This window comes from Fulmarus glacialis, unplaced genomic scaffold, assembly GCF_000690835.1.
Source record: "Fulmarus glacialis isolate BGI_N327 unplaced genomic scaffold, ASM69083v1 scaffold21751, whole genome shotgun sequence".
Classification (NCBI taxonomy): Eukaryota; Metazoa; Chordata; class Aves; order Procellariiformes; family Procellariidae; genus Fulmarus; species Fulmarus glacialis.
Window position 1 is genome coordinate 5,333 of NW_009193722.1, and position 27,453 is coordinate 32,785.

The 27,453-nt window shown below is 45.8% G+C and overlaps 1 protein-coding gene across 1 annotated transcript in view; it reads right to left on the reverse strand.

Moving 5' to 3' along the window:
* Positions 1-1,684: 1,684 nt before the first annotated feature.
* TPCN1 (two pore segment channel 1) overlaps positions 1,685-27,453 on the reverse strand; it is a 45,936-nt gene continuing 20,167 nt past the window's right edge. The window contains exons 2-27 of the mRNA XM_009587555.1: positions 26,832-26,956; positions 24,087-24,263; positions 22,607-22,720; positions 22,220-22,350; positions 21,576-21,664; positions 20,930-20,964; positions 20,239-20,297; positions 19,335-19,434; positions 18,188-18,304; positions 17,092-17,216; positions 15,797-15,845; positions 15,534-15,597; positions 14,454-14,498; positions 13,251-13,307; positions 13,108-13,161; positions 11,622-11,694; positions 11,281-11,388; positions 9,977-10,048; positions 9,036-9,125; positions 8,157-8,272; positions 7,409-7,455; positions 6,777-6,845; positions 6,259-6,343; positions 4,626-4,762; positions 3,233-3,313; positions 1,685-1,944 (exon numbers count right to left, since the gene is read on the reverse strand). Coding sequence (XP_009585850.1) covers positions 1,822-1,944; positions 3,233-3,313; positions 4,626-4,762; positions 6,259-6,343; positions 6,777-6,845; positions 7,409-7,455; positions 8,157-8,272; positions 9,036-9,125; positions 9,977-10,048; positions 11,281-11,388; positions 11,622-11,694; positions 13,108-13,161; positions 13,251-13,307; positions 14,454-14,498; positions 15,534-15,597; positions 15,797-15,845; positions 17,092-17,216; positions 18,188-18,304; positions 19,335-19,434; positions 20,239-20,297; positions 20,930-20,964; positions 21,576-21,664; positions 22,220-22,350; positions 22,607-22,720; positions 24,087-24,263; positions 26,832-26,956 — 2,342 coding nt within the window. The 3' untranslated portion in view covers positions 1,685-1,821. The remainder of the gene's footprint in view (positions 1,945-3,232; positions 3,314-4,625; positions 4,763-6,258; positions 6,344-6,776; positions 6,846-7,408; positions 7,456-8,156; positions 8,273-9,035; positions 9,126-9,976; positions 10,049-11,280; positions 11,389-11,621; positions 11,695-13,107; positions 13,162-13,250; positions 13,308-14,453; positions 14,499-15,533; positions 15,598-15,796; positions 15,846-17,091; positions 17,217-18,187; positions 18,305-19,334; positions 19,435-20,238; positions 20,298-20,929; positions 20,965-21,575; positions 21,665-22,219; positions 22,351-22,606; positions 22,721-24,086; positions 24,264-26,831; positions 26,957-27,453) is intronic.

Here is a 27,453-nt window from a genome sequence, read left to right on the forward strand (position 1 = left end):
TTGGCAAGGGTTGAGAGCAGACGCTGGTGTGCGTGCTGCCCAGAAAGCAGCTCACCCGCTCTTTCCATCCCATAGCCCAAATGCTCCCACCATGCTATGTGCAGGGAGAGATTTTCAGAAGCAGCTCTGTCTTGCCTACTTTTGAAAGTCTCATCCACCCAGGAAATGCTGCTGAGCTGCCCAGGTAGGATCAGTCTTCTCCTGCTGTCCTTGGGCCACGTGGTGAGGCTACCAAGGAAAAAACAGGTATGTGGGACAAAGGAAACGGGCACACAGATCTCCCACTGCCTGATCTATCTGGAGGAAGGAGAAAGCCTCCCCAGCAAGCTCTGCTGTTAGTCTGAACCTGAGAAAAGATCAAACAGCAAGAGGCGAGGGGAGCCTCCCAGCTGACAGATACTTCTAGCCCTCAGCACTTTCTGTGCTGACAGGGAAAAAAAGGGGACTTAGACAGGTTCTCATCACGTTGTGGGCAATGAAACATGAGCGATGATGTAACCTGCCATGATGACAGAATAAACGTGGCAGAGCTGGGAAGGGATCCCTCTTCCTCCCTTTCCTCCCATCCCTCATCTACCAGGTCTCGCAGCCTCCTTGCCAGCTGCAGAAAAGCAGATGGGTGAGAAGAATTGTCGTCCTCCACGTTCCTCCTGCATCCAAAATTCAGGGGAACGGTAAAGCTCTTCAGTGGATCTTCCTAAGATACAACTCAGTCAGCATTTGCCAGCCAGAACATTTCTGCAAGGGTGAGAGCAAGGGAGGAGCAGCGCTGCTGCGCTGGGACTCACTCACCTGTATAAACACAGCAATGACCTGGCTGAGGACTAACCAGCAGTACTGTTTGATGCCCATAAGCTCTCCTTAACCCAGAGCCAGGCAGAAATAAGTCAGACTTGGAGCTGCAAAACCTCCCATTTCTTCCTCCGAGTCATCTGACTGAGCTAAGGACCAGCCAGAGATTTGCCATTTACAGAGCAGGTGGCCAAGTGACAGGGGTCAACAGCCACCATCACCCTGCGAATCCCCCCTCTCACTGAACAGAGACAGGAGCTTTGGGGTTCACAGAGGTGATCCCACTCCCGGGCAGTGCCACAGGCAGCACTGACCAGCAGCGATGCTGGATAGCTACAGCAGAGACACAGTTCGTCTCCCCAGACTCCTGTCCCACCTACGGTCATAACACGATGAGATGCTGGCCCTCAGTTCTGTCTCCAGCTGCCACAGAACTGCTCAGGGACAGCTAAATGCAGTGATCAGAGCTGGATTTACTACGGGGAGTGCATCTAGGTGTGCCAAAAAGGGGAAAGGCAGACTGCTCTTCCAAAAGTGCTGAAATTTCACATCACCTCCCTTTTCTTTGCATAAGGAAGGTGGAGAAGAAACAAAAAATCACTCCCTGATCTTTTATTCCCAGGTTAATGGTACCCTTTAAGCAAAAGGGCAAAAGTTTTACTATTAAGCAGGTGGCTTCAGCGCATTTCCTGCCGTTAATGGATTACACATCCCTTTCCCCAAGGTCTGTTAGTGGTAAGACAAACAGCAGGCTTGAGCCTGGGAAGCGGCTCCGAGGGAGAAGGTCTCTGTTCTGTCCAAGGTGTTCACTCTGTGCTGAGCATGGGCATCATGCTCAATCTGTGTGTAGCAGCCTCACACAGAGTCCCCTGGGCCTCTGGTTTTTCAGCAATTCACTGCCTAGGGGAAGAGACTTAAACCCTAAAGCCAAACAGTACACTGAACAGATCTATATACACCATCCCAACATATACGCTGTGAAGTAATACTCTAGGTTATTGCATAGAAGGCGGCTTGCGTTAGCTAGGCCTAAATGACAGTCTGGGAGCGTTGTCGGCGGCTCAGGGGCTTCAGAGAGCTGTTGGAAGCAGATGCAGGCTCTTGCAATGGTGTCGGAGATTCCTCTTTTCTGGAATGCTCTTCATACCATTCCTGCAACAGGAAACCAAACACACCAAGATCAGGCTCTTGCCCCACACTGGCCTCGCAGTCCTCCAGCAGGACCCTGAAGGGCGGAGCCTTTGGCTGCTCTGCCATGTGAAGGCACATTTGCTCAGGCACAGAGGGGCTCTTCCCAAAGCCCTGGCTATAGCCTAACCTCCTGGAACAACCTGGTTAACTGCAGCATGGCTGTGACGGACGCCGAGACCTTGCCACCCACAGTCCAAGCAAGAAGTACCAGCCATGGCTCAGCTACAGCCGGCTGAACTGACAAACCTGGGCAAGGAAACATCCCTCTCTCAGGATGTCCCTCCTGAACGTCTAGGACTTTAGTATTGGTATCCCCGTGATTTTGGGATATGCAAAGGTGCTCCCAATCCCAGGCAGCGCCCAGGGTGCTAGAAAATGTTACATCCCTGAATCAGAGACCAAGCAGGACAGGCCGGGAGCTTCTCTGCAGATTTCCATGCAGCTCCATGGCAAATAACATGTTTATTTTTGTTAGGGGGACTGAAGACTCATCCCCAAGCTAGCTGCCCAAGGGACAAAGGACAGATTCAGATGGTTACAAGATTAATTCTTTCAGTACTAATCATTACATTAGCCCATGACCTTCAACCTGGAGGTGAATGTCTGGCAGGCACTACAGTGACCAAATCCATGGCATAAAGCTCCTGACCACGAAGGGCACTAGCAGAAATGCCCTAAACAATCCAGAAAATCAGTTGATTTAAGTGTTTCCCATCTTTGTTAGCTGGCTATTCTGAAGGAAAACCAGGCAAGCATTGCTCGCACCAAGCAGCACTCTGCCTGGGAGAACTCTCCGTTTCTGTGTCAGACAGACACGCCCAAGCTCAAACACAATCACATTCCAGTGGCTTAACAAATTAGCGTTCAGCAGCCAAGCCCCAGGAACGCACTACGCATGTGCTCATAGCCCCAGCAAACACATCCACCTCGGTGAGTCTGGGTAAGCTCAGCCAAGCCGGAGTGCCTACGCCTGGTTTCTGTGACTCGGCTGACGCACACCTGCACAGCCGGGCACCTGGACCCCCTGAGGAGGCTCTGACGCGCTCTGTGGGTTAAGAAAGTCCCTGAGTGCAAGAAAGGATCAATCTAAAGTACACTTCATCTACTGCCCACCCTTCTCACAGAGCACATGGCTGCCTGGGTCTTGGAGGAGGAAGGCCTCCAGTGCTTAAAAGGATGGTTTGTTATTCTAGGCAATGTTCTGATCACCACAGAGACTTGCTGATATTTCCAACTCAGGCCCACATACCTGTATCTCCTCCTCATACATCTTCATACTCAAATCACTCTTGGTCCTTGATCTGCGTCCCAGAAACAGTGTTGACATTTGCTAAAGAGTTGGAGGAAGCAGGAAGAAAAAACAAAGAAGATATTCATCGGTCACTGAGCAGCCCACAGGATCAGTCCCTGGAACTTCAGGCATCCTTCCTGCGGACACCCATCATCCACTGATGAGCTCGGGCTATCCTGAGCTCCTTCTATTGCCACAGGAAAAAGGCATTTTAGGGTGCACATCACCTGAACAAATGCAGGCATCTACTGCAGGCTGAGACGAATCACACTGAGCAGATCCCCAAAGACTACAAAGGGAGCTGTAGTTCGGGTGGATGTGTCTGTCAGGGGTGCTTAATTTAGTCAGATGAACATAACATCAGTGCCGGGAACAAGGCTCAAACCCAAGCTTCCAAATAAGATCTCGTCTAAGAACAACTGCAGGTCCCACTTGTCTAGACCACACCATTTACTCCATGGGCCTGGACTTCTTAAATCATGTAAGCAGAGAGCTGATGTCTGAATTACTCTCTGACCACGAGTTATATGAACAGGATTGACAAACAAAAGAAACCTCAAGTCTGGCATCATCATTCTGGACTCCATTGCAAGGCTAAGGACAGCATCCTCCTTTGGTTTATTGTCTTGAAAACTGCTTCTGATCAGAATCAGCATCGCTATTCCAAATTTTGTCTGTGTGAACAAGAGCTCAGCCTTTACTACCAAGCCAACCAAAGCAAATAAGGGTCACCTAAGAGACTGTAGCACCTGCACTTTGTAGTGGTGATACAAGAATATAATGGCTATTATTAGAACAACCACTTAAGCTTTTCCCAGATGCATGAGACAACAGTTCTGAGACAAGAGCAGTTACCCAGGTCAGCTCATTTTTCCAATTGTCCATCCTGTTTTGGAATGAAAATGTAAGCAGTGCCATGGAGAAAGGAAGCCTGGTGTTTGGAATCGATACCATCATATTGCTGCATAATGTTTCAGGACTGTCCGGGCCTAAGCGTACAATGGCACAGAGAGAGAGGCAGGAGAATTACAAGACAGTGGCTTCCTTAGAGGAAAATAAATATACTTTTTTCCAGACAGTACTGGGCCAGGACAGCTCTAAGTGAAGTTAGAGGCAAGCAATAGCAACGAGCCTTTGTCAAGGCTATTCAGAGTGCAGGGGAAATTCAGCTGCTACTTTTCTAGAGCAGCAAAACTTTGTGCCAATACTGCAGAGTTCCTCCAGTAGCTCAGCTCTCAACACTACAAAGACACATGCAGCTTTTCTCTAGAAGACAGCAAAAAGATATTTGTGGCCCTGGTACGCCTCCCTCCCCTAAAGCCGAGAACTTGCAGTAAGCATTTCCTCTTACCCCGTATTTGTCCATCTGCAAAACGATCTTCTGCAGCTGAGCGGTTTCAGTGGCAGATGAACTCCGCTTGTACAGCTCGATTATGCCAACCACTTCCTCCTTGGAGATCTCCTTCTCCAGCACAATGCCGTTGTCTTCTGGAGAGGCAAGAAAAAGAAAGAGAAAAAAAAGTCACCGAGATGGACATTGCTTCATCAGCCGCTACGATAATCCTGGAAGGCAAAGCTTAACAGCACACCGGACCAAGCCAGATGTCAGGCACACTCTGTACCTACTTTTGTGGCTAGAACATGTAAGTCCTGGTCCCCCAGCAAGGCAGGGAAGAACTTAACTAGTGTGTAGGGCCAGCAAGCATCTCAGCTTTTTAAAATATCAGACTCCTCAGTATCTTAAAAAAAGTCTTGTAGCTTTTTGCTTGCCTGTAAATTAACTAGCAAAGCAACTAATCACACAGGAATTGCTGCCTTTTGACCTTCAACTGCCTAACACGGCTTGGGAGTTAAGTGCTAACAAATGTCTTTCACTGCACCCTTCAAACTGGGTACAGGAAGGATCACAATGAAAAGTGTTTCTGTAACTAACAATGCCTGGCTCCTATGAGCGTGCGCCACACATTTGGATCTTCTGGCACCTAAGAAAGATGAGGGGCTGATCAAAGCTACTCCTGTGGCTCAGGCCTTCACCATGTTTCTGCGGGGAAGACTGGCATGAAATGTATACTTGCAGTGGCTATATCTCCTTCCTGCAGAAAAGTGTAAAGAATTATTAAGATTAGTCTGCTCAGAGAATGAATAGAAAAGTCTGGGTGTAGATCACCTGAAGAAATAGCAGGAGAAGGGCTATAAGAGATGAATGTGTTTATGGCGCCTAAATTAGCAGGTCATGAAGTTACATGCAGTTTCAGACGCCCAGCTCAGGAGACAAAGGACAGTGAGTAAAACTGGTGACTCACAGGGGTGAGGGGATGGAGAGACAAGTCACTGTCAGTTCCTAAAGGGTATAGAAAGATATGTCCAAAACCAGCACGTAGTCACCAGTCTAAGTACAACTTGGAGATGCAGAAAGAACTGGATGGGCAGCATCCCTTGTCCTCCATGTCATGGCACAGAGTGCTGGCAAACCACTTGGATCCAGCGTCTTGGTGCCTGAATGCTGGACAAGCTGCTTGGAGACATGTTCTGGTGCCGGTGAGTATATTAGTGAGGGAGGGAAATTGGTTTTAAAAGAAAAATCACCTTCCCTTCCTGTAAGGTCTCTTGTTGAGTTTTGCTACATCATTGCTGTAATGTTCCCTAGATTTCTTTCATGAAATGCGTGCAGACTTCCTATCTTTAAATAATTTGGTTGAAATAGCTCAAGAAGTTGAAGTTTACATATGTGCGCGCGCACACACACACACACAGATAAACACACACATACACACACACACTTTAGGGGGAGTGGTGGGGGAGAGATGAGGGGCAGAGCAGGAAGGCCGGATAGAAATATCACACAAAAGCGTAAGAATGAGCTTAGGAAGTCAGGCTAAAACAAAAATCTGGTCTTTGCTGGCCAATCCCATTCTCTCCTACAGACATACGACACCAGGGAGAGAAGACACAATGTTGTAGGTCGGCCAGTCCTCAGTTCTGACCTTCTGAATCTTGGTTCTTCCGAGTGTAGTTCATGCGGAAGACGAAAGCATCCAGAATAAAAGCCACAATGATTGTCATCACCACCTGGGAGAGGACATGAAGAGGTCAGGAGGCTGCTGCTGGGATATTCTTCCAGCCCAATTCAACATGAAGCTAAGCATTTGGTCTGTGGTTCAACTCCACGCTCCCCAGCTTCTCCATGACAGAGGAGATGCACGTTTCACACATCTACCTATGAGTAAACTGCTAACAGTCAACTACAATGGGGACAGAACAAAACTCTGTGCTGCCCTAGTCCTTACCCCAGGCCCAGATTTGTGCAGAATCAGCTTTGTCAATGCCCTTAAATTCAACTTTCTGCAACTGATGTGGACTCACACCTGTTTCTGGAAGATATTTATATAGAAGAGCAAAGTTGTCCTCATTTAGGGATGGAAGCGCCCTCTGGAACACAGTAAAAGCTGTCTCCCCTCCTCATCCCCACTATTTGATGCACAAAGCATGTCCAGAAACCTACCATGGTCACAATGTAGAAGATCATGAAGTAAAGACGGCTCCAGTGAGTGGTTTGGGATGTCACCCCTTCCTAAAGAAGAGAGGGAAGAAGTCAGTGGTGCACAAAAGAAGGGAGAGTCTGCTGTTAACTGCTTGCCGACAGACATAAAGCAGCATAAACACTATCTATCTCTCATTCATGGCTCCACAGTTAGCCCCAGGGACTGCCTGTGCAATGCTCAATGCCCCAACTGGTCCTTGCAGCTAATCTGCCTCTCAAGCTAAAAGGAGAGGTTCCTATATGCAAGCATACAGAACATTTAAAGCCCGTGGCTGTATGAACCATTGCTGCTATGAGAACACAGCTTGGACAGCAGGGTGACAAGCTGGAATACAGAGTGACCTTACTTGTCCAGATTGCAAAACCTGGCCTGAAGGCTGGTCAAGATTCACAAGAAAACATGCCCAGCAGCATGCCAGAGGTCAAATGTCACCCAACGATCTGGAGCAAAAGCTGTCTGGCAACAAGAACTGACAATGTTCGGCCCATCTCCCATCACCAGGGGAAGAAAGCAGTGGTGGCGTGGAAGATCTAGCTCAACTGGCAAAGAGTCTGTGCTGTCTATACACACAAGGTAGCTGAGGTTTACTTACCATGATGATATACCAGTCATTGACGACTGTCAGCTCAAACAGCGTGACTGTATACAAGTGGGAGAAAAAATACAGACAATTGCTTTATCCATCCTGACCTACTTTACAGTGATTCTTAGACAAAGTATTTGACAGGGGAGACTGATGCAAGACACCAAAGTTTCAATACAGCCAGCAAATCCGGAGACAGAATGCAGACCCTCATCACTGCAATTACTTCAGACAAAGGGGGTTAGACCCACAGAACCAGGAGTACGGCTTAATCTGTATTTCTTAAAAAAAAATCAGAAACAGACCTAACTTTTCACCAGAGACCATGGAGACCTCTGAAATCTCCACGAGATAAGCATCTCCGCTCACACATTAAGAAAAATCATGGAGAGTAATCAACACATTCAAATTATTCTTCATCAGTGCGTTTAAAGAAATGTACTAGCATCACATTGATTCTTCAGAAGGGTAGTGACTTAAACATCTCTGGGAGTCTGGTCTGATCACCAGTCAGAACAGATCTGCTGGCTTCACACTGGCTTTTAAGAGATGTATGCTTACTTTGCAAAACAGTCATGGGACAATTAGTCAGCTGGAGTCCTCCAGACAGAAAGAGCAGGATGCTGAGAGTTTGAGGTGCATTAGTAGGACTTTCTGGGAGAGTCCCAGGCTTACATGAGCATTACAGTCCTGCCACCCAGCTCTGCAGGAACACAGATGCACTAATAGTCTTTGCTACAGACAAAACTGCCCTTACCAAAGCTGTTCAAAATGTTGTCAAAGTTGTTGAGATAGTAATAACCTTCTTCCACAACCGTCTTGTTGCCAACTGTATGATTCACCCAGCGGTAGGAATCTGCGACTGTGCTTGTGCTGGTTGGGGAAACCAGGTCAAAGAATAAGAAGAGAAGTGGAAAAGCAAGGAAAATCTCAAGGGTTATAAATACAAAAACACTTAGAAGGTGGTGAGCAGGGTGGCAGTTTCTACCTCTTGCTTTTTCTCTAAAAGAAAGCCTCTGTTCTTCACAGCTCAGCACAAGCCCAGGGACTACATGAAGTCTTTCTAATCATTCAGCAAATATTATACCAGAGAAACTGAGTGTTTGAGTTAGACTCCTTGGTTCACACCCTTAAAGCTTGGCATTTCCAAGTGATCTGCCATCATTTAAGATGAAAAGGGCACAGGACTGCTTAGCTTCCAAGACCAGGTGAATTTATCTTGTACAAAGTGAGGCCTAAATATGTAACAGTCTAGCAGAGCAACTCTGGTGTCACCAAGATAAAAATCTCAACTTTGCTCAAGAGTAGCTGTTACAAGAGTTTCCAGCCACAGTATCACGAGTAAGTCCTCCCAGTGCAGCTACCTGAGGCGAGTTAGAGAGCTTGTTAAAACCAGCCAACCCCGCCACAGAAGCCTCTCCCTTTCCAAATGCAATGCAAAAGCCATTTCATCCAATCTTACCTAGAGAAGTGAAGTGTCTCCCCCTAGCTTTTCCCAGCATGTTGCCTTAGCTGCAAAACCCCATTGAGACCCATCCTCTGGCCCCTTCTCCACAGGGAGACAGAGCTGCCAGAGGCACTGCTCCTGGCTGTGCACCAAACCCGCTGCAGGAGGGGATGGATTTGCAGTACTCACTTGCAGCAGTTCGGGTAGACCACGCCAGCAAAGAACTCCATGCCAACAATAGCAAAGCAATAGTAGAAGATCAGCAGGGTTAAACCCAGGCTGGAGGCAAAAACAGAAAGAGTACTGTGCTACTCAAGAGTTGCTAAGGCAGGGAAACACAAAGTCACAGGCTGGTTTCTCTGGAAGGAATTTCCAACAGATGGGAAGCAGCACTGAAAACCCCAGACCACCCTCCCTGCCACTGTGGCTCTGCAGTTCTTTGCCTGCCGTCATTCAAGAAGTCCTTGGACAAGGAGCTTGCCACTTGCTGAAGAGAGAAACTAAAGAGCAGCCTGGATTCCCTCCCAGTCTGTCTTTTTCTGGTAAACAAACATCTCGCCACAGTTTCTTTAATAAAAAACAACACACACTGGTTCTGCCCCCTCCACGTCCTTGGATGCAGGGACTATGCCAAGAACAGGGTTCTCTAGCTAACACGCTCTCCTCAGACCTCCTTCAAGGGAAGAAGGTCTGAGGATGCCCCACTCAGAAACCAAGCTCCTTCTGACCCACCATTTCACAATAATGCTCTCGAATGGCTGTACTAAGGACAGGGAAGCATCTGGGGCTGAGTATATCCATGCCAATGCTCCTCCCAAATGGGCCTCCACTCTCACCAAAAGCTGGGATGGGGGAGAAAAATTAAAAAAGCATCGACTCTTAGTTATCCTCCTAACACAAAAGCAGGAGGAGGCCTAGGGTGCTGGAGCATTTCTTATCGCATACTGCTCCAAGAAATTGGAAGATTAACACTCCACTGCAGCACACTGAAGAATCAGTAACAATCAATTGACAGATCAGAGCATAAACACGGTTAGCAGGTTTGACAGGTCCCTATCCTGTCCCCAGCCCTAGACACTAAACCTTCACTCCCCTCTCCCTGGCATCACTCAAAGAGAAGAAGTTAGTACCTGGCCATCCGGGGGAATAACTCAAACATAGTGTCCAGGACATTTCTGTAGCGTTTCTTCAATTTAAATAGCCTGAAAGGAGAAGCCAGTAGTTACCCACGCACTGCAACTTTCCTGGTGTTGTTGGGAATAGTTAAAGAGAGTATCACAGTTCTCTGTACCTCCCAGGTCAATGAACAGTAAGGTTTCCTGACACCAAACTCACAAGCTCTTGCTCAAGTGGTCTCCACTCACCTAACAATGTCGCGTTGTCCCATCTGAATGTTTATGACACATTCAACTAAGTGTTTACAGGATTGAGGAATCTCAGGGAAGAGTCTACATCTTTTTACACAGCATGATGCATAAATAGCTATTTTTAGAAAAATAAAAATTGTAAGAACTTAAACTAGTCCTGTGTACAGGGTGAGGATTCATTACTCCTTTCCTCAGACACAAGCTTTTCTGTGTTTCCCCCATGACCCAATAAAAATTGATGAAAGAAAACTACATTGTGTCTGCTAATTTAAGATTTGGCAACTCCATCAGCCTTTACAGAGAAACACAGCTGCCAAACACAGGCTTTGGCAGGGGAGCAACAGAGAAAACATTATTTTTTTTCCCCCGTGAGTGTCATAAAGTGTTCTTTAAATCCTCACTGAAGAGCTAAATTACTTTAGTTTGTTTTAACGAAACAACATTTTGCCTCTGAAATGCCTTCCACCTATGGTTCTCAAAGTGTTCTGCGAAGGTGAATGTACCTCCGTAACAGCCTCGAAATGAGAGGGTTAATCAGACCCATCTTACTGAGCTGCAGAGAGGCTACAGGCTGCAGTCTTGCTTAAAGTGTGAGACGCAGTTAGAGCAGGGTTGTACTTCACCCTAGAAAGCAGCATCCTTTGAAAACTGTAATTTCTGGTAATTCAATGGAAATTATTAAACTGGCTCAAACTGTCTCACCCTGACAGAAGAGCTTTTCTCTGAACAGCATCAGACAATTTAGAGGAGGTGTAAGAACCCCACGAAGGCAGACACAGGATAATCTGCCCCCGGTAAATCCCTTGATCTCTATTAGAGATCAGCTTAAGCTCCAAAGCACGGGGTTTCATATCCCATCCCAAGTTTTTGTTATCGTTCATTTTGATACCTCTGGCTAATCTCATTACCCCACGCAATTCCTGTTTGCCATGGTCACGTACCCACAGAGCAATCCTCGCCCTCTCCTGGTAAGGAGCTCGGTCCCCAACTGGACTGATGCAAAACAAGCCTGGCTGTTTTCTTCCCCACCTGCTCTCTGTGCTCCTCGCCCAGCCTTCCCGTCTCACCTCAGCAGCTGAAGGGGTCGCAAGACCACAATGAAGTAGAATGGCTCCATGTTAAACGCCAGTGCCATGAGCCCCAAAAATGCAAACAGCGTGACCGAGAAGTCAAAGCTAGAAAGAAAAAAAAAAACCATAAAATAAGAGCAATGATTTATCACTAATGTTTCAGCAGAGAGGAGGTACTTAGTGCTGCTCCAGCCTAACAAGATGCACAAGGCCAAGGGCAGAAGGATTGTAATAGCCTGCTGATCAGGTCTACAGACTTAAAAACTCATCTCAGAAATCAGTCTTTCTAACCCAACAATTTTTGCCATCGCTCCCTCAAAACGTCAGTGTGCACTTACAGATTCCAACCCGAGGACAGGTACTCGACAGGCCCCAGTCCAGTGGTCTTCAGGAGCAGCTCCACGCCATAGACTGGAAAACAAGACAACAGCCATGGACAGAAATAAGCAGCATCACGTGGAGGGCTCATACAAAGGCTTGCCCTCAAAGATGTGTGGCGCTTTAAGTACAGGACTGCTGAACATAGGTTTAACAGACTCCCACCCATCCTCCTTACTCTCGGTGAGATGCCAAAGAGACATTTTCCCTCCAAATCAATACATATTCCCGTATTCATGGTGGTTTCTCTCCAGAGCAGTCTACAAAGCAGTTACTTGGCTAACACGCTATAAATGTTGAGGCACAAGCTCCTGTAGCAAAGGCCAGAAAGTGGAGTAGGGAATCGACCTGCAGAGAGAGATCCTTTCAAAGAGGAGCCATCTGAATACTTCACCCCCTGTCCTGGCAGCACCTTGTGAGCCTGTAGGTTAAAGAATGCCACAATCACATGATGATGGCCTGTTTCAGTCATCCCAAAGTCTTTCTTTCCAGGTTCCAAGTGGGAGAGAAGTGAAGAGCTGGATGACAACATCCTTGTGAAAAGGAGTGTTGCAAAGTGCCTCTGCCTTCAAACTTTCGTAACAAGTGTTTGGAAGACTAATGGCCAGGGAAGCACTAGAGCTACCCAGCAGTTAAGTAAGAAGTTAGCAACCTCTCCTAGATTCTCCAGAGAACCTTCTGCTGCAGTTTTACACACTATTTTGATTCATCGGAGCTATACTTTTCTTCTCCGCTTGAGCAAGAGACACTGGCAGGAGAAGGGAAGTGAATTCACGCCCCTGAAGAGTTCCACGGCAGTGCAATGAACCAGCACATGAAGTTGCAATTGCTTATACTTGGGCTGAAAAGGAAGACTAAGGTACACATTTATGGAGGGGATGATGTTCAATTAGAAAACTCAGCTCGTCAACCAGTTCATCTAGTCCTTTCAGACTTCTCCTCAGCGTGCCCCTGCACTCTGTACTCCAACAGGACTGCCTTGCTTTGCGTGGCAGAGAGCCAGCTCACAGCTGCAGTCAGATCAGAGCTGGTAATGCCTCCTGAAACAGTCAGTGCAGCACAGAGCAGCGTGAGCAACTCCACACAGAGCCATCACAAGTCTGGAGGAGCTTATCACTTTGCACGCTGTGCCTACAAAACAAGGCTATTCTGCTCTCAGGGCTGAAGCAAGCTTTAAGAGTAATACAGTAGCTTTTGCAGGGAGTTGCACCAGAAGTAAGAGGCTCCCCAGACTGCAGTGGCGCAGGGAGCTGCGTAACAATGCAGCAGCGTCCACGTGGGTCTGTGTGGATGCTGACGATCCCTGCCAGGCACAGCATTATTCTAGATGGAGTCTGTACACCTGTGGCTAAGTTTTAACTTAAAACTGAATAATCTTCTGGGAACAGAGCTGTCTATTCCCCACCTTATGAAATGACACAGCTCTGTTGGGAGGCATCAGCTTACTTGTGAGGAAGACTATGTAGCTCCATGGGACGTTTCTGGAGAAGAAATTCCCTCCTGCAAGACACAAGAAGAACTTTTTTTAGCCTTCCCTTTATTCAATCCCCCAGCATCATAGTCAAGAAACAAGCTGCGTTGTTTCCTACCTTGCAGCATGAATGTTTCAACAAGAATCCAAATTCCATTCACAGCCACCACCGTATCTGGAAAACAAAGTAAAAACCCATAGCAAAAACAATACTGGACCAGTGGACATCCATTTTGTAGGCTAACAAAAAGAGTACAATATAGGACAAGCAGCAGGGTCAGTGTTTCCAATTCAACTAACAAATTGAACTCATAACTTGAGAGAGTTGCAAAACTTCTACCCTGACTTTTCCCAGGCCTTTAACAGATGCAGTACCTTTATCTGCAGAAGGAAACAAAACTAAAACAAAACACTAAAACAAAACAATGGTCTGAATCATGCTCAATCATTTTTACTCATAATGATCTTACATTCTGCCATGTTAATACCTGCCTATTTCAGCTTCCTCCTAGTTCTGGAATGAGGTCTCGAGAACCACTAGATCTCCCCAGCAGCGCAGTACAAAGGAAGAGTCCCCAACAGTGCAGGGCAAAGCCCTGTCAGCTTGGATCTGTTGCTGCTCCCCAATATTCAAATCCTGAGAACTGAAGGTGCAGGACTTCTCCTTTTCACTCAGGTCTCCTCACCCCACCCCACCCTCTTTAGTTTAGCATCCTAATTTACAAAAAACATCTCCTTCAACATTCAAAAAACCCCCAAATTACTGAGTAGGAACAGATCATTTAGCGAGTAGCACCACAAGTAAGCACTCTTCCTCCTCTAGAGAAGAGGAGCACAGAATCATTCTTGCAGGCAGTGCAGTTACCAAGCAATCCCTCCGGCAACGAGGACGCTTGCACCTTCTCAAGTGCACACAGAAAAAGGTGGTTGACTGGCAGGCAGTTCCTTACCCAGCATCCTTCAGCTGCAAGATAAAAACCTCAAGGCTTGTGAAAGCTAACCGCCAACCTACCCAAATGCAGCAAGCTGACTCCTACAGAATCAGACACACAAGTGCGTTATGAAGCAGTGAACCAACAAGCCTCTCCAGAGGACTCAACACAGCGACAGCTGAGAGCCCAGGCTGCAGCAGTGGTTAGTACGAGCATGCAGCTCCCTCCCTCTCCATCAAAACTCCAGAATTTGCACACAAGCCATGGCTCAAACCAAAGACCAGGCCCCACCACGCTGAGTCCTTGGAGGGGCTGGCACAGACAAAGCATCCCAGATTCCACACGATGAAGGGAGCCTAGCAGAGAGACAGCTCGTTACTTCTACTTACACATGGTGTATTGGAACACGCGGGACTTCACAAGGATGTTGATGCCTGCGTGAAGAAAAGTATGACAAAACAAATGTTTACGCGATCCTCCATACCTCACACGCAGCTTCCTCTATCTTCTCCTTAGAGACATTTTTCATACCAATCCTCAGCACAGAAACTAAACAGATTAGCAGATTATTAACTTTTACTTCTTGGGACCAAGTTCAAATTTCCTCTAGAATTTTAGCAGCCATGAACTCTCTATCCTTAACCCCCAAGGCCTTTATTTTCCTCTATGTACTAGTTTTGTGGTGTGGACAGAGGTAAATGCAGCTGCTGAAGCACTGCCCATGTTTGGAACAACACATACGCTGTCAAGGAGGGTTAAGTGCATCAGCAGAGATATGTAGGACTCCTATGGCAGCTGTGTGTTTGGATCAAGATGGCGTTAACTGCTTCCCACTAGCATACAACACTGAAAAAAAATTGCAGATTAAGTTCTTATTTCTGAATGGCTACATTCAGTCAGGAAACTTGGGACATGGGAGATAAATCACATTTGCAAGACAGATTACACTGATGGTTATTTCAGACCTCTTTCCCCTTCCCGCGCAGCTGCACTTGACCTGTACGAGCGCTGCAACCACATCTTGGGACTAGGAAGCCTAGCAGCTTTTGTGAAAACACAAATCCCATTCAACAGTCACTGCTGTGACTGGGACATGGAGAAACTCTATAAACTCTACTAGATTCAGCAATCATAAACCCCCACCTAACTTCTGTGCTGAAAAAGGAATACAGCTCTCCGTGACCTCAGGGTCCGGGTCGCTACAGAGCTTCTGCCAGGAGGTGTCTTATTTTAAGGAAGCTGAGATTTGGGTCAGAGCACAGGGAATATTTACATGACAGAAATCTTCCTTGGAGACTCTGAATACACGGTTCTGGCCTTGGAGGCTCTGAATGCACAGAGCATTGGTTACTAGGCCTTCCCTCAGCTGTTTACCAGGGACATAAGAGAAGGTCCCTTCAGAGGTCTTTGTAAAGAAATGCTTTTCCTGCTAGTTAAACACATGCTGTCATGAAAACACAGCCTGTTACCTTTAAAAATAAGGAATGCTGTCCGTGGAAGGTCATCAAACCAGTGCTCGCGATTTCGTTTTGCCTGGAAGCAGAACAACCATGATCAGAAGTCAATGCTACATCCATATAAAAAATGTGCAGTGATGGAGACCCACCTTATCGCCATCATCTGCTTCTTTTAGATTGCCTTTGTGTCTCACCGACCTTCTCTTTAATCACTGGCCTCCTTTGCTCTCCCTCCCCCACACACTTCCCCTCTTCTCCACCCAATAAATACTTACCTTCCATTTTAAGCCAACAACTTCATAGAAATTGTAAAAATCCTTTAGACTGCAAAACAGAAAGAAGCATCTGATCAGAGCCTTGGATTTGATTAGATCCTTAATTGTCCCTGACACGCATCAACAGTAGAGAGTCCCTGGAAGTTATTAACTCCTTATTAGAACTGCAACCACAGCTGATATAACTCAACACTGACCTCCTCCCCATCTGACCAAAGGTTACTGATTGACAATAGCCAGAACAGGATGCAAAACCTACCTTCTTTCTGTAACGCTACAGCCCTTAGAGGAAACTGAGTCTACTGAACTCCAGAATTTTACCACTGGGAGGAAAGACCTGAGGCTTAGATAGCAAACTCCAAGGGATAGAGATTTACTACGAAGTCTTGGACTTAATTACTCGTACAGTCTTTTTCTAACGTCTTTGCACATTTTCTTTTCAAGGTAACAATGAAATTTGAAAAAGGACATGAAAGCAAAGAAACTCATAAAACATGAGTGTCTAGGTGCTCAGGGTCAGGCCTATAACAGCTTTTAGGTGTTTGAAAGTGAGGCTGCTGAACTTCTCAGACTCTTCCTAGCGTCATTAGGTGCCTAAATTTAAGAACTCAGCCTTTCTGCCCATGCCATTTTCAACACTTCTCTGTGGCACTTGACTTTAAGGAGAAGCATCGGCACCAGTTTCATGGGAGACTCACTCCAAGTCTGTCTGTGGCCAGAACAAAGGAAAAGGAAGAGAAGGTCTCCTGCTCTAATTCCCTCTACTTCCATGCTGGCTGGAGTTAGCTGCACCCACCCACCAGAATGGTAATTCTCTGCCTCATAACACAGAGGATGACAGTCCTGAAAGCACCAGCAGAACCAGATTTTAATTAACAAAACCCTGGGGGACACAGCCAGCTGCTGGAAAAAAACAAAAACTTCTTAAGCTGCGAGGCTGCACTGTGTGAAGAAATGCTCCTTGCAGGCTCTAATGCTGTTCCTCAATTTCTCGCTCCTCTGTTCTGGCAGGGGAGGTGGGAAACAGAGGCTGCCTGGTGACTGCCAGCAGAGCACTGTATCCACAAGAGGGCACGCAGGAACTCCATCACCTCCGTAGAAAAACCTCAACTCTCAGGGTACCCACCCCTCCAAGCTCCCTGCTTCCCAGCCAAATCCTTTCAATCATATAACTCTATTCCCACATCCCGGACAAGTTTCCTTCCATAAACCCAGCCATCCTCTCTGAAGTATGGCCTAGCTTCAGAGAGTAAAGCAACCTCCCTGCTCTGGGTGCAGCAGTAAGACCATCCTACCTGACTAAAGGAGTATTGCTTTGATTCAGTGCTTTGAAAGTGAGATATCGCTCTCTGGCACACATCCGAGGCTTGTAAAACCGCAACAGCCCTTCAAAGTGCTTGAAGGAAATTCCAGACGGCCTCTAGAAACAAGGGAATGTTGTCATAAGCAGCGACATCAGGCAGAAGCACATAGAGGCTAGCGTATTTAATTCTCACTCTGGATTTGTTTTAAGCAGGATTTCTACATTATCGTAAGATGCCATTATAACTAAGCCCCAGAAGTACCCTAAGCTATTACTTTAACGTACTGAGCTTATCCCAGAGCACAGAGATCAGGAAGCCCTCCTGGCAGTCGGTCCCTCCAGCAAATGCAGAGCTGATCCCCGTTGCCCTATCATGTGAAAATTGTCCAACCAGACACCCCAAGCGACAGAGTTCAACCACTCTTCCTGGGAAATTAGTAGACAGCCTAACAGATTCCATTACTGGCACTTTTTAAAGACTATCGGCTATTCCTCAGGAACTGTTCATATAATGAATGTGCCCTAAACATGAACTAATCTACTAGAAATGGGTTAGTTATTTTTGGGCCTTATTTCTCTTCCTGCTCCACAAGTTAAGCAAGAAATCAACCCTCTCCTCCAGTGCTCTGTCCACGTAAAGAGTTGTTTGTAGGTGAACTACTTCTGTTTCTGCACCATTTACTCATGCAGTATCTAGCAATTGTACTGTACCTTCACATGTATAACCCACCCCTCCTCTAAGTACTGGTGCTTGAGAGGCAAGCCCTCAAGTGACCCACACTGAATCAGAGAGAAATCAATGATTGCATGCTCTCCAGAACAAACTTCATTCATTTTATCAAGACACTTCCATAACCTCACATGGGGCTGAAATTCAGACTACTTGGTTTTTTCTCCAGAAAGAGATATAAACAAGTTACACAAATGAAAAAACAGCAGTCCTTGGTGAGTATGATTACAGTCAACAGACAAAAATCATCTTTTCTGGAACATACTCTTTAAATACTCCAGACCACTGGTGTTCTTGAAACATTGCTGACCTCCCCTCCTGCCACACCCCAGGCTGTTCTTAGCCTCCCTGCAGATACCTGTTTGGTGATCAGCAAGCGGTAGGCATGTTGTATGGCCGTGCGCTTGTGCAGCAGCAAGGACTTAAACTTCCTCTTCTCGATGTCATTGAAAGTGTCGAACACAACAGCAAGAAGCTGCAGAGAGAAGACAGGAGAGATCCTTATACTCTGGGGCTACCTGAGCCGGTGCTTCTCAAACAGGCAGGAACATCCAGAGGCAAGGAGAGGCACTGCCTGCAGGTGGAATTTACTAAGCGCTACACTGACTGAGGCAGAATGGAGTCAGCGAAGGCCCGTTGGCCATAAGGGATCCCACAAAAGGATCACCAAGCACACTGCACACACACTGATCCACTTTTTGGAAAAGGTCCAGATATTTCTGGCCTCCTAACACTTGCCAGTGGTTTTAAGAGCTAAGGCTAAACCCCACACATACCAACAGAAAACAGTATCAAAAGGTTTGTTAAAAGATCCTGACCTCTTCCCGGAAAGTGGGTTTTGAGGGCTGCTTTCTGGACTCACCCTTCCACGGGAGCTTTGGCAAACACATGTCAAAGCTAACCCTCCATCTAGGACAGCAGCAGCGAAATCCAAGCCCACTACAAGCATCAAATCACTCACCTTGGGCTGCAGAATTCCTCAACTCCTTTGACAACCCCTTTTCCACTGCTCACATCCTCACCTGAGCTGGTCTTGGCCCTGCCCTAGATGCTGCAAGAAGCAGGGCCAGCACAGCAGCCATGCTCTCACACTGCAGTTATCAGCACTCTTCAGGTCCTGCCATACTTAGTAATTTCATCCCCTTCAAACTGATTTACAAAGTATTTCGGGCAAGCGCAGATAATAAAATGCCATTTTATGATAAATAATTAAGACAGAAAAGGACAATAAATTTCATGCCACTGAGTATGTCACTCCAAGCATGATATTAATATGAGAGAAGTTAAAAGATACTCGTATCATTCTGTTTTCTGTGATTTAGTTCAACTCCTTGTGGTTAAACATTAAAAGACTCCTACGTGTAGCAAAGCTGCCATTTCTAGAAGTATCCTGCTGCAGGGTCTCAGATTACTACAGAGCACTCTTGGGAATGGGGAAGACTCTGCTGGGGAATGAGTTCCAAAGTCAGGCAGAGAGAAGTCAAGTGCTTCAACAAGAGACTCACCAAGTTCATGATGAAGTACAGCTCAATGGAGAGATACACTATGAAGAAGACACAGGACCAGGGGTTCCGGGCATAAGATGGCATCATCACATCAGGGAAACTGCATCCGAAAAAGGCACAAGTTTAAGCACCAAATAGCTCACGCTACACTTCCCACTACAAAAGCAAGAGGCACAGGACAAGGTGTGTGTGTGTAAACTCACATCCAAAGATCTGCATTTTGCTGAAAAACATGTGGTTGCTCATGACACAGATGTTTGTGCCTAGCAATGAGCCGCAAGAACATGGAGGCATGATGAAAAAAATAAATATGAAGAGCACATTCCTTGCACATCCTGAAAACCAAATGGGCAAAGGGGATTTGTAACATGGCTAAGGGTTGTGCTTTGATACTTGGCAACGACAGCAATACAGCCTTGGTGTAGAGTGATACAACCTAAGATTTATTCCATCCTTTGCTAATTTCCTAATCCTCAGAGCTCTCCCCGACAGCAGATCAATATTTACTCACTGTTGTTATCCCCCTTTCCTAGCAGATAGGTGAACCGAAGCAGAGGAATAGGAAGTTACTTCACGACAGCAAACTGTTGGCTGACAAAGGAGTACAAATAGAAACTTTCCCTTCTTGGACCAAGGCCTAATAAAGCTGTTTCCCCCCTTATTGCCCTCACAGTGATGAAGTGGCCTGAGTCACTTAGAGACAACTCTGCATCTGAGGTCACAGTGTCCTAAAACAAAATTAAATACCTGTTCTTCCCATGCAGGCTGACCCAGGAAATCTCTCTCTTATGCAGAGGAAAGGGGTCACATTTGGAGACAAAGCATTTCTGCAAATAAACTCTTGGCTCTGCTGTACTTCTTTGGGGACAAAGGGAAAGACTGAGCTAGAAAAGCATGAACTTACTTTGAAGTGGTCAAAAGCACGAAGAGATTCACGAGGCTGTTCTCTAAGGTATTGAAGTACTGAAAGAAGAAACTCCCATGACAAAACGTAAGCAGAATTTCATAGTGACATTTAATTCAAAAAACAAACAACCAATCCACCCACCCACTTGAATACAAGTACTTCTACAATTCCCTGATGCCTCCCCTAAGGAAAGTGTACTTCAGCATTGGTCCTTTTTAAAGGTCCCTGAGAGATGGCATGTGAAGAGTTAAAACAATTAAAAGCTCATCTACACATTTTTGTAGGAGTTACTCCCAGCAAGCTACAGGCTTGGCAGCAGCAGGAACTAGGGGCTGCTGGACTCTGACAGGCACAGTCTGAGGCGGCCGAGTTTTCACCCAGATACCTTCCTCCCCTGGGGACAGTGGCAGGTGGCTCGTTTGACTGAATTAAGACACCAAGAACAAGGAACAACTCCGTGAACGTTCCCTTTGGGACATCCTGTCTTTGAGGAAGTTCTCTGCACCATCTTCCTTCCCAGCCCTTAAGGGGTAAACCAGGGTAACACTGCCAAGCAGCCTCTGACCAGCTAGCATCTGGCCTCCCAGGCCACCACACAGGAATAAGCTACGTCTACACAGTAATGTTTGATTCTTAAGCATGTCAAAATGGGACTCAAGCTTCAGTTGAAAGAATCAGTGATACTCACCGGATCTGAGTGGTTAGGAGAAAACAAGTAAAAACCTAGAGAAGCAGCAGAGAAGGTAGAGGAGGAGGGAAGAAAGGGGGAAAGAACAAACAAAAATAAAGCCTGTTTAATGTCAAGCAGCAGAGCGGTGAGCCTCTGTTCCCGAAGAGAAGGTGACACTAAGAGTAAGCCCTCTCTGACACCATGAAGAGGAGAGTATCTGGAAGGCCTTTTCCATACAGATTTGCCAATACATGTCATTGGCATTTCACCGATCCTTTCGGAAAACAAACTTTCTGGGGATAGTTTGAGTATAGGACTGTAGCAGGTAGACTGCAGACACATGCATTTGTGGGAATGTAGACTAAACTTACAAGATTGAGGAACAGTTGATGGAAACAGAACTTGGAAACCACAAACACACACACCACAGACTACCCTCAGGAAGAGGTCAAAAGGACCTTTATCTCAAAATCAAATACCCAGCTTCTAGATTTTTTGGATCTTTAATTCTGCCTTCCAGATGACTGCGCATAAAATGGGATAAATGGAAGACCCTCACAGAACTCTGAATCTGATCAGCTTTATATTCATCCAGGCTCTTTGTGTTGCTTTTGGACAATAACCGGTGAAGAGCATCACTTCACCTTCCATAAATACAACTCACCCAGGATGGCAAAAATCACCATAAAGAAAAGCAGGAGGAGAAGAATGTCAATAAATGGTGGGAGAGACTGGAAAATCTGTCGCAGATTTCTGAAAAATAAGAAAACATTAGTAAACTAAAACTTGCATGGTTTCTCCTCCGGGTTGGCAGGGAAAAAAAAAACAACACCACACCATACTTGAGGACCTTCTTCCCACTCCCTCCAAGGATTAAAAGTAGAAAGCTAGGTAAATTAAGATCATTTCCAGGCTACCTATCTGTCCTTTGCAGTCAGCTCTCAGGTACTGCAAACAATACTAATGTCACCCTGTCAACTTTCCTTTTCCACACTAAAGACTATCTCTGTGATTCGTTGTTTACAGGCAAATCTAGGAGCCAGAAACAATACAGCCACGTTCACGTGTTGTGCTCTCTGAGGTAGTTTATACAGCTGAGGACAGTACACATAAGCACTGTGTACCGTGAGCACAGCCAAAGCTACTACCTATGAAATTTCAAAACAGTCGCAATTACAAAAGATCTCTGAGATCTGAAATGCTCATGAAAGACATTTATCTTCCTGAGATGCCTACAGGATCAGAGTGCTTTTCCTCCACCCCAGCCCCAGGCGTGACAGCAGAAAACCCAGCCAGCTGACCACTCACCTCCTGACGGCACCACAGTAACGGCAGTCCACCAAGAAGATACAGCGCAGAGCTCTTGTTATCCGGACGTGCGAGGTTTGGCGCACCAACACCACGATGGCCTCTATGAACTGTACAAACAGCACGCAAGTCTGGAAAAAAGGAGTTTAATGAGAGGCACAGCTGCAGTCTCCTTTTGGGAAAGGCAAAACTCTCACTGACCCATTTATTTGGACACTTTAAGGATGGGAGGTGTCTCCGAGAGCTTAGAGATCTCACATGAATCATTTGGCAGCTGGGACACATGGCTAAGTCATCCCTGCTACAGTACAGGCCAATATTTAATCTGGTTCTTTGGTTCCCGAAGATGCTGAAGGAGAAACACTGACAATCAGACAGACAACTTACCTTTACCATAGTCCTTTTGTGCCTGATAAAAGTTTGGAAGCCCAGCCACCTCATCTTCATCGAGAGTTCAAAGACTACCACAATTAACGCAAACAGCTCCAGGGTTGCATGGACCTGTTACAATACAGCAAAGCTTAAACCAGTGCTTCTGATTACAAACAGCAGCACATCAGAGGCCACATTTCTTCCTTTTTCAAGAAGCACGTGGGTTTGACAACAGTCTGAGCATAGCTCTGTGACATGCAGGAAACCCCAAGTCCACTCTTAAAGCTAGCACAGCAATCTGTTTTTCAAAGTTTCTGTATTTATTGCTTTGTGCTTTTATTAACACCCATAGAATCTTCCTCTATTCAGTGTCAGCCCAGAATTTCCTGGAAATCCACATCCCTTTTGGACTTGAGTAACACATCCAAAAAATGTACTGATACATTTGAAACAAAAGGGCAAGACACCAGCAGCTTGAGCAAAAACCTTTTAAAAAAATTTGAGACTGCAATTTTTTTAGTGAAATGCAGGAAGAAAAGCTGCTGGGCAGAGAGAATTTACATAGAGAAGGGTTTTCTCTTGCAATAGATGTTCTGGACAACCACAGACAGGGTCCTGATCAAGCTCTGGAACAGAATGCAGCTTTTGGCAGTGCTGATGGACCCTTTCTCTGTTGGAAGATGCAAAATGCACCACAAAGACGATGGCAGCATTCTCTTACAACCTCAGCTTTAGTCATAGCTCAAAACCCAAACTGAGTTATGCAGTCCTGACTCATTTTGAGGAACACTTTAACCCCAAGGTTGTCACGACTCTTCTACACCCCTGGCATGGTCCTAGGGTGCCATTAACAGCTCCAAAAGCAGATGTAGATTCTCCCACCAGCAACAGGAGCTCCTAGCACTGTGCCTGACAGTGGTACGTCATGAAGTGGTTGTGGACTGACAACAGTACACACCAGTTTGTGTATCCCTTCTCTCAACCTGCATTTTGTGAAGGTTAGACATAAAACTTAAGTCCCTCAAACACACACACACATTAAAAAGAGTCCTCACAACACTGGGAGGAGAGGACAGGGGAAGGTTTAGCAACCTGCCCCAGGCTGAGATCTGTTTTGTGTTCTAGGCACCAGTGGTGGTGCTGGGGTAATGGCACCAATCCTGACAATGACTTTAAAACCACCCCATCAGCGCACAGACTCTTGAGTTACCTGAAAAAGAAGCAAAAACCAAACACTTCTCTAATAGTTACAAAATTTAAGAACTGCAGAAAGTGACAATATGAAATAAGTGTCACTTTCCTTGTGGTCTATGCAAATCAAATGAAAAAAGGATGTTTTGCTGGTTGACATTTCTGCTGTCAACCAATTTACAGAACAAGCCAGGTGGTGTTTTCCTACTATTGCTACCTTCTTCCTCTACATTTAGCCTTCTTTTTCCTCTTACCCACCCATGCAAAACAGGCAGACTTCTTCATTTTGCCCCAAAGTACTTACAAAGATGCCAAGACGGAGCATAGGAACAGCTGGTGCCTCGCAGAGAGATAGCAACAGGAGAAGCAGTGCTGTGCTCAGCTCCATTAGGTAGAAAAGGTGATTGTGTGCAAAGAGGTAGGCAGCAAGTGCTTTGGCATTTTTGGGGTGAGTGAAGAATTTATCATTATTTTCTCCTTCCTAAGGCAGCAGGAGTAAAGAAGAGAACAGCATTAGTGACTCTCAGTACTATAACAGAGCTTTCCACATGAAGAATGCAGACTTTTGTAAGGATTAGCTACAATTCCCAACAGACTATTCCCACTTCACAGCCTGACATTGATCTGTTTATTGAGGAATGAACTCTACACACATGGGACATCCCCTTCTGTTCATAAGCATATTTCAGTAATGAAACTCATTAATATCCACAAACTCCTGCTTCAGAAACCCTTGAGCCTTTTCAAAATGAGGAAGAGTACTGAAAGAGTTTATAAAAGTAGGCAAAGAAACTTTAGTCAACATCCCAACACAAACACAGAACTTCATTTATTTGCAACCACTTCCACATGTTTACAGACTTCTTTGATTAAATTTCTGCAGGACAGAACACAAAAACACACAGATAAGCTCCAGGGCACCTGGCTGACAGTTACTCCTCCTTATCTTGGCCTTGCAAAATGTCTGGGAGAAAACACTAGAGCACACGCAGTGTTTTCTGCTTCAGAAATGTGAGAAGACAGACTCCATAAAAAATTAACATGTCTCTATGCTGATTTGTCATTCCCTCTTAACTAGAAAGCTTAATTAACATTAAAAGGTCAGATACTCCATCTTAACAGTTTGCCTACAACTGGTTTTTAAACAGCTACATCATTACTATTTTTACCTCTAGGACAAAACTTAGTTTGGGGAGAATTTAGAGGTTTTTCACGCAGAACCATCCAACAGCTTCTTCTCTTTCTTGAGTCAATGGTTTAAGCAAAGGAGCTTTAGTCACTCACAGGAAATTTGCTGCCTCTTGGACACTGTCATAAGAGATCATTTTTCCTTAGCTGGGACACTCAGATACACGAGAAGTTGTTTGTTGGTGTGGTTTTTTTTAAATTAACATCTTTCCAGGTAAGCAATTACTGTAAGGACAGTAAGCTATTACTATCGAAGCAGAATAACTGTGATTGCAAATGGATAACAAGGTCAGGAAACAGGATCTCCTTTAAGAAGTGAAGCATTCTCGAGACTAATTCAGAAGAGGGTTTCAAATGTTTCTTATTTACTCATCTCACAGGCAAGCTCACTTTCTGTTTAAGAACAAACACACACACACTGCCAGGTCAGCGAGCCAGATTGTGAGCAAAACCCAGCAGCCAGCTCCATAAAACACAAGCTCCCCCACTCAAAGAGCGCGCTAGCTTAGATCAGCAGGGCATTCTTATTCACGCCTGACAAAACACACTTGCAGAATGAAAAATAGTCTAAATTCTGCCTCTTGGTAGCCAAGCAATTCAAAACGTTGCTGGACAGCAAAGCCCTCTTATTCAGATAAGACACTCTTGCCTGCAGCTACTTATTCAAATAAACAATCTGCATGCTCTTTAAGTTATGTCTACTTCATTTCAAGGACATTGTCATTACGACCGTTGGTCAAGGCAGCAGCAAGAATAATCTGCATCTGAAGGGCCAAGCCTGCTGTGTACATTACCATCAGATACTGCAGCACTCAATGACCCTTTGCAGAGCATCTCCAATAATCATGAGTTTAAACAAAAGCCCGGGAGGGGCTGGAGCTACCATTATATTGTCAGTGCTGCTCTAGCATATGACGAAGCTGAAGTATTACCAAGATCCAAGCCTACCCGGTTTTAAAATGTCAGAGAAGCAATACTTCTCAGTCCTGTGGGGTAGGAGCAGGGAGGAACAAATCGTTTCAATCACCTTGCAGTGACTTAAGCAAAAAGCCTAACTGGGTCCAAAGCATTTCAAGCTGCAATGCAGAGCTTTTGAAAGGGAACGAAGAGAAGGAGGATGGAAGGACAGTAAGGGAGCCAGCAACAATTTCAGAATGGCCAGCTCTGGGAGAAGCTCAGTTTTGGTACCTAATTCATCACAACAGACTGTACGGCAATCTTAAAAATATTATACCTCTGTTGAAGTAACGACGGTGTTTCCTGTAACTGGAGCATGGGTGGGGTTTGTTTGTTTATTTGTTTTTTCTTTTTAAATAGGATAAATTTCACTCCTGGGCTGATCCTAATCTCAGCATGCTTTCTTCCTGTAGAAATCAAGACCTCTATCTTCTCTCGTGTCTTACGTGACCTGCAGGGCTTGACTGATGCTAAACATCCCAGGTCCACCAAATCTGTGGCCAAGGCAGGATTAGGACCTGCAGTTCCAGAACATGAGATGTCTCCAGGAGGGCACTGACTATTCACCCCGGAGCGACTGAAGAGATAAAATGACGATCTATGACAAATTACAGAAATGTCCATGCTAAGGTGGGAGAACTGAACATGTGCTGAATCCCTCAACTACTACAGTCCTTGGCACTGGGAGAGAGGGGAGAGGATGGGTGGCTTGTTCAGTTGCTCCCAAATGACTTGCTAGAGCCCATCCGGAGGCACTTCTAGCATCTCCCCTCTTCGAGCAGATTCCTTTGCAAGGCACCAATTTTTTATCCTCAAAACTGAAGCTCTTTGTTTCTTATAATCGAGAACTACCATAGTTTCAGAAGTCCATTTCTCACACAATACACCAAACAGCAGGGCTCACCTGGAGGTAGATTGCTGCCTCTTGGTAGTTCATTTCCCAGTTGTGTCGGGCAGAGCTTTGCTGTGCACAGCAATCCCCCGCAGCAGGGCTGGATGCATCATTAATAACGTCATAGCTACCTCCATCTGCATCAGTACAATAAGAGAAAAATTGATTTACAATTAAGCAAGCTGAGATTGATCAGGAGGCATGCAAAAAAGCCAGGCACTGGGACCAGAGACAAGCATCAAGAGGTGGCAGAGTACCCAAGAAACTGGCAGCTTGTACACAGACAAATTGACTCTTCCCATGTAGGAGCTTTTAAGAGACACACTCAAACTCAGCACTTCAACACGGGAATGCTCCCAGAAGATCATCAAAAGAGACAGCATCCTATTTAATACAATAAGCAGGACTCCTGGCTCAGGAGATCTGCGCTGTCATGTTTGTAGCATACTACCAGCAGTCATAAACTATAAACAGGCAGCTAACAGCTAGAAGTCTCTGAGGATATCCAACCCACAAAATAAAAGCGGGCTCGCATTTAATGGTAGGAGAGACTGCGGAAGAATGGAGTACAGGACTACCACAGGCAATGGAAACCAGTCTCAGTATAGAAGCTGTATAGTAAACTAATAGCAGT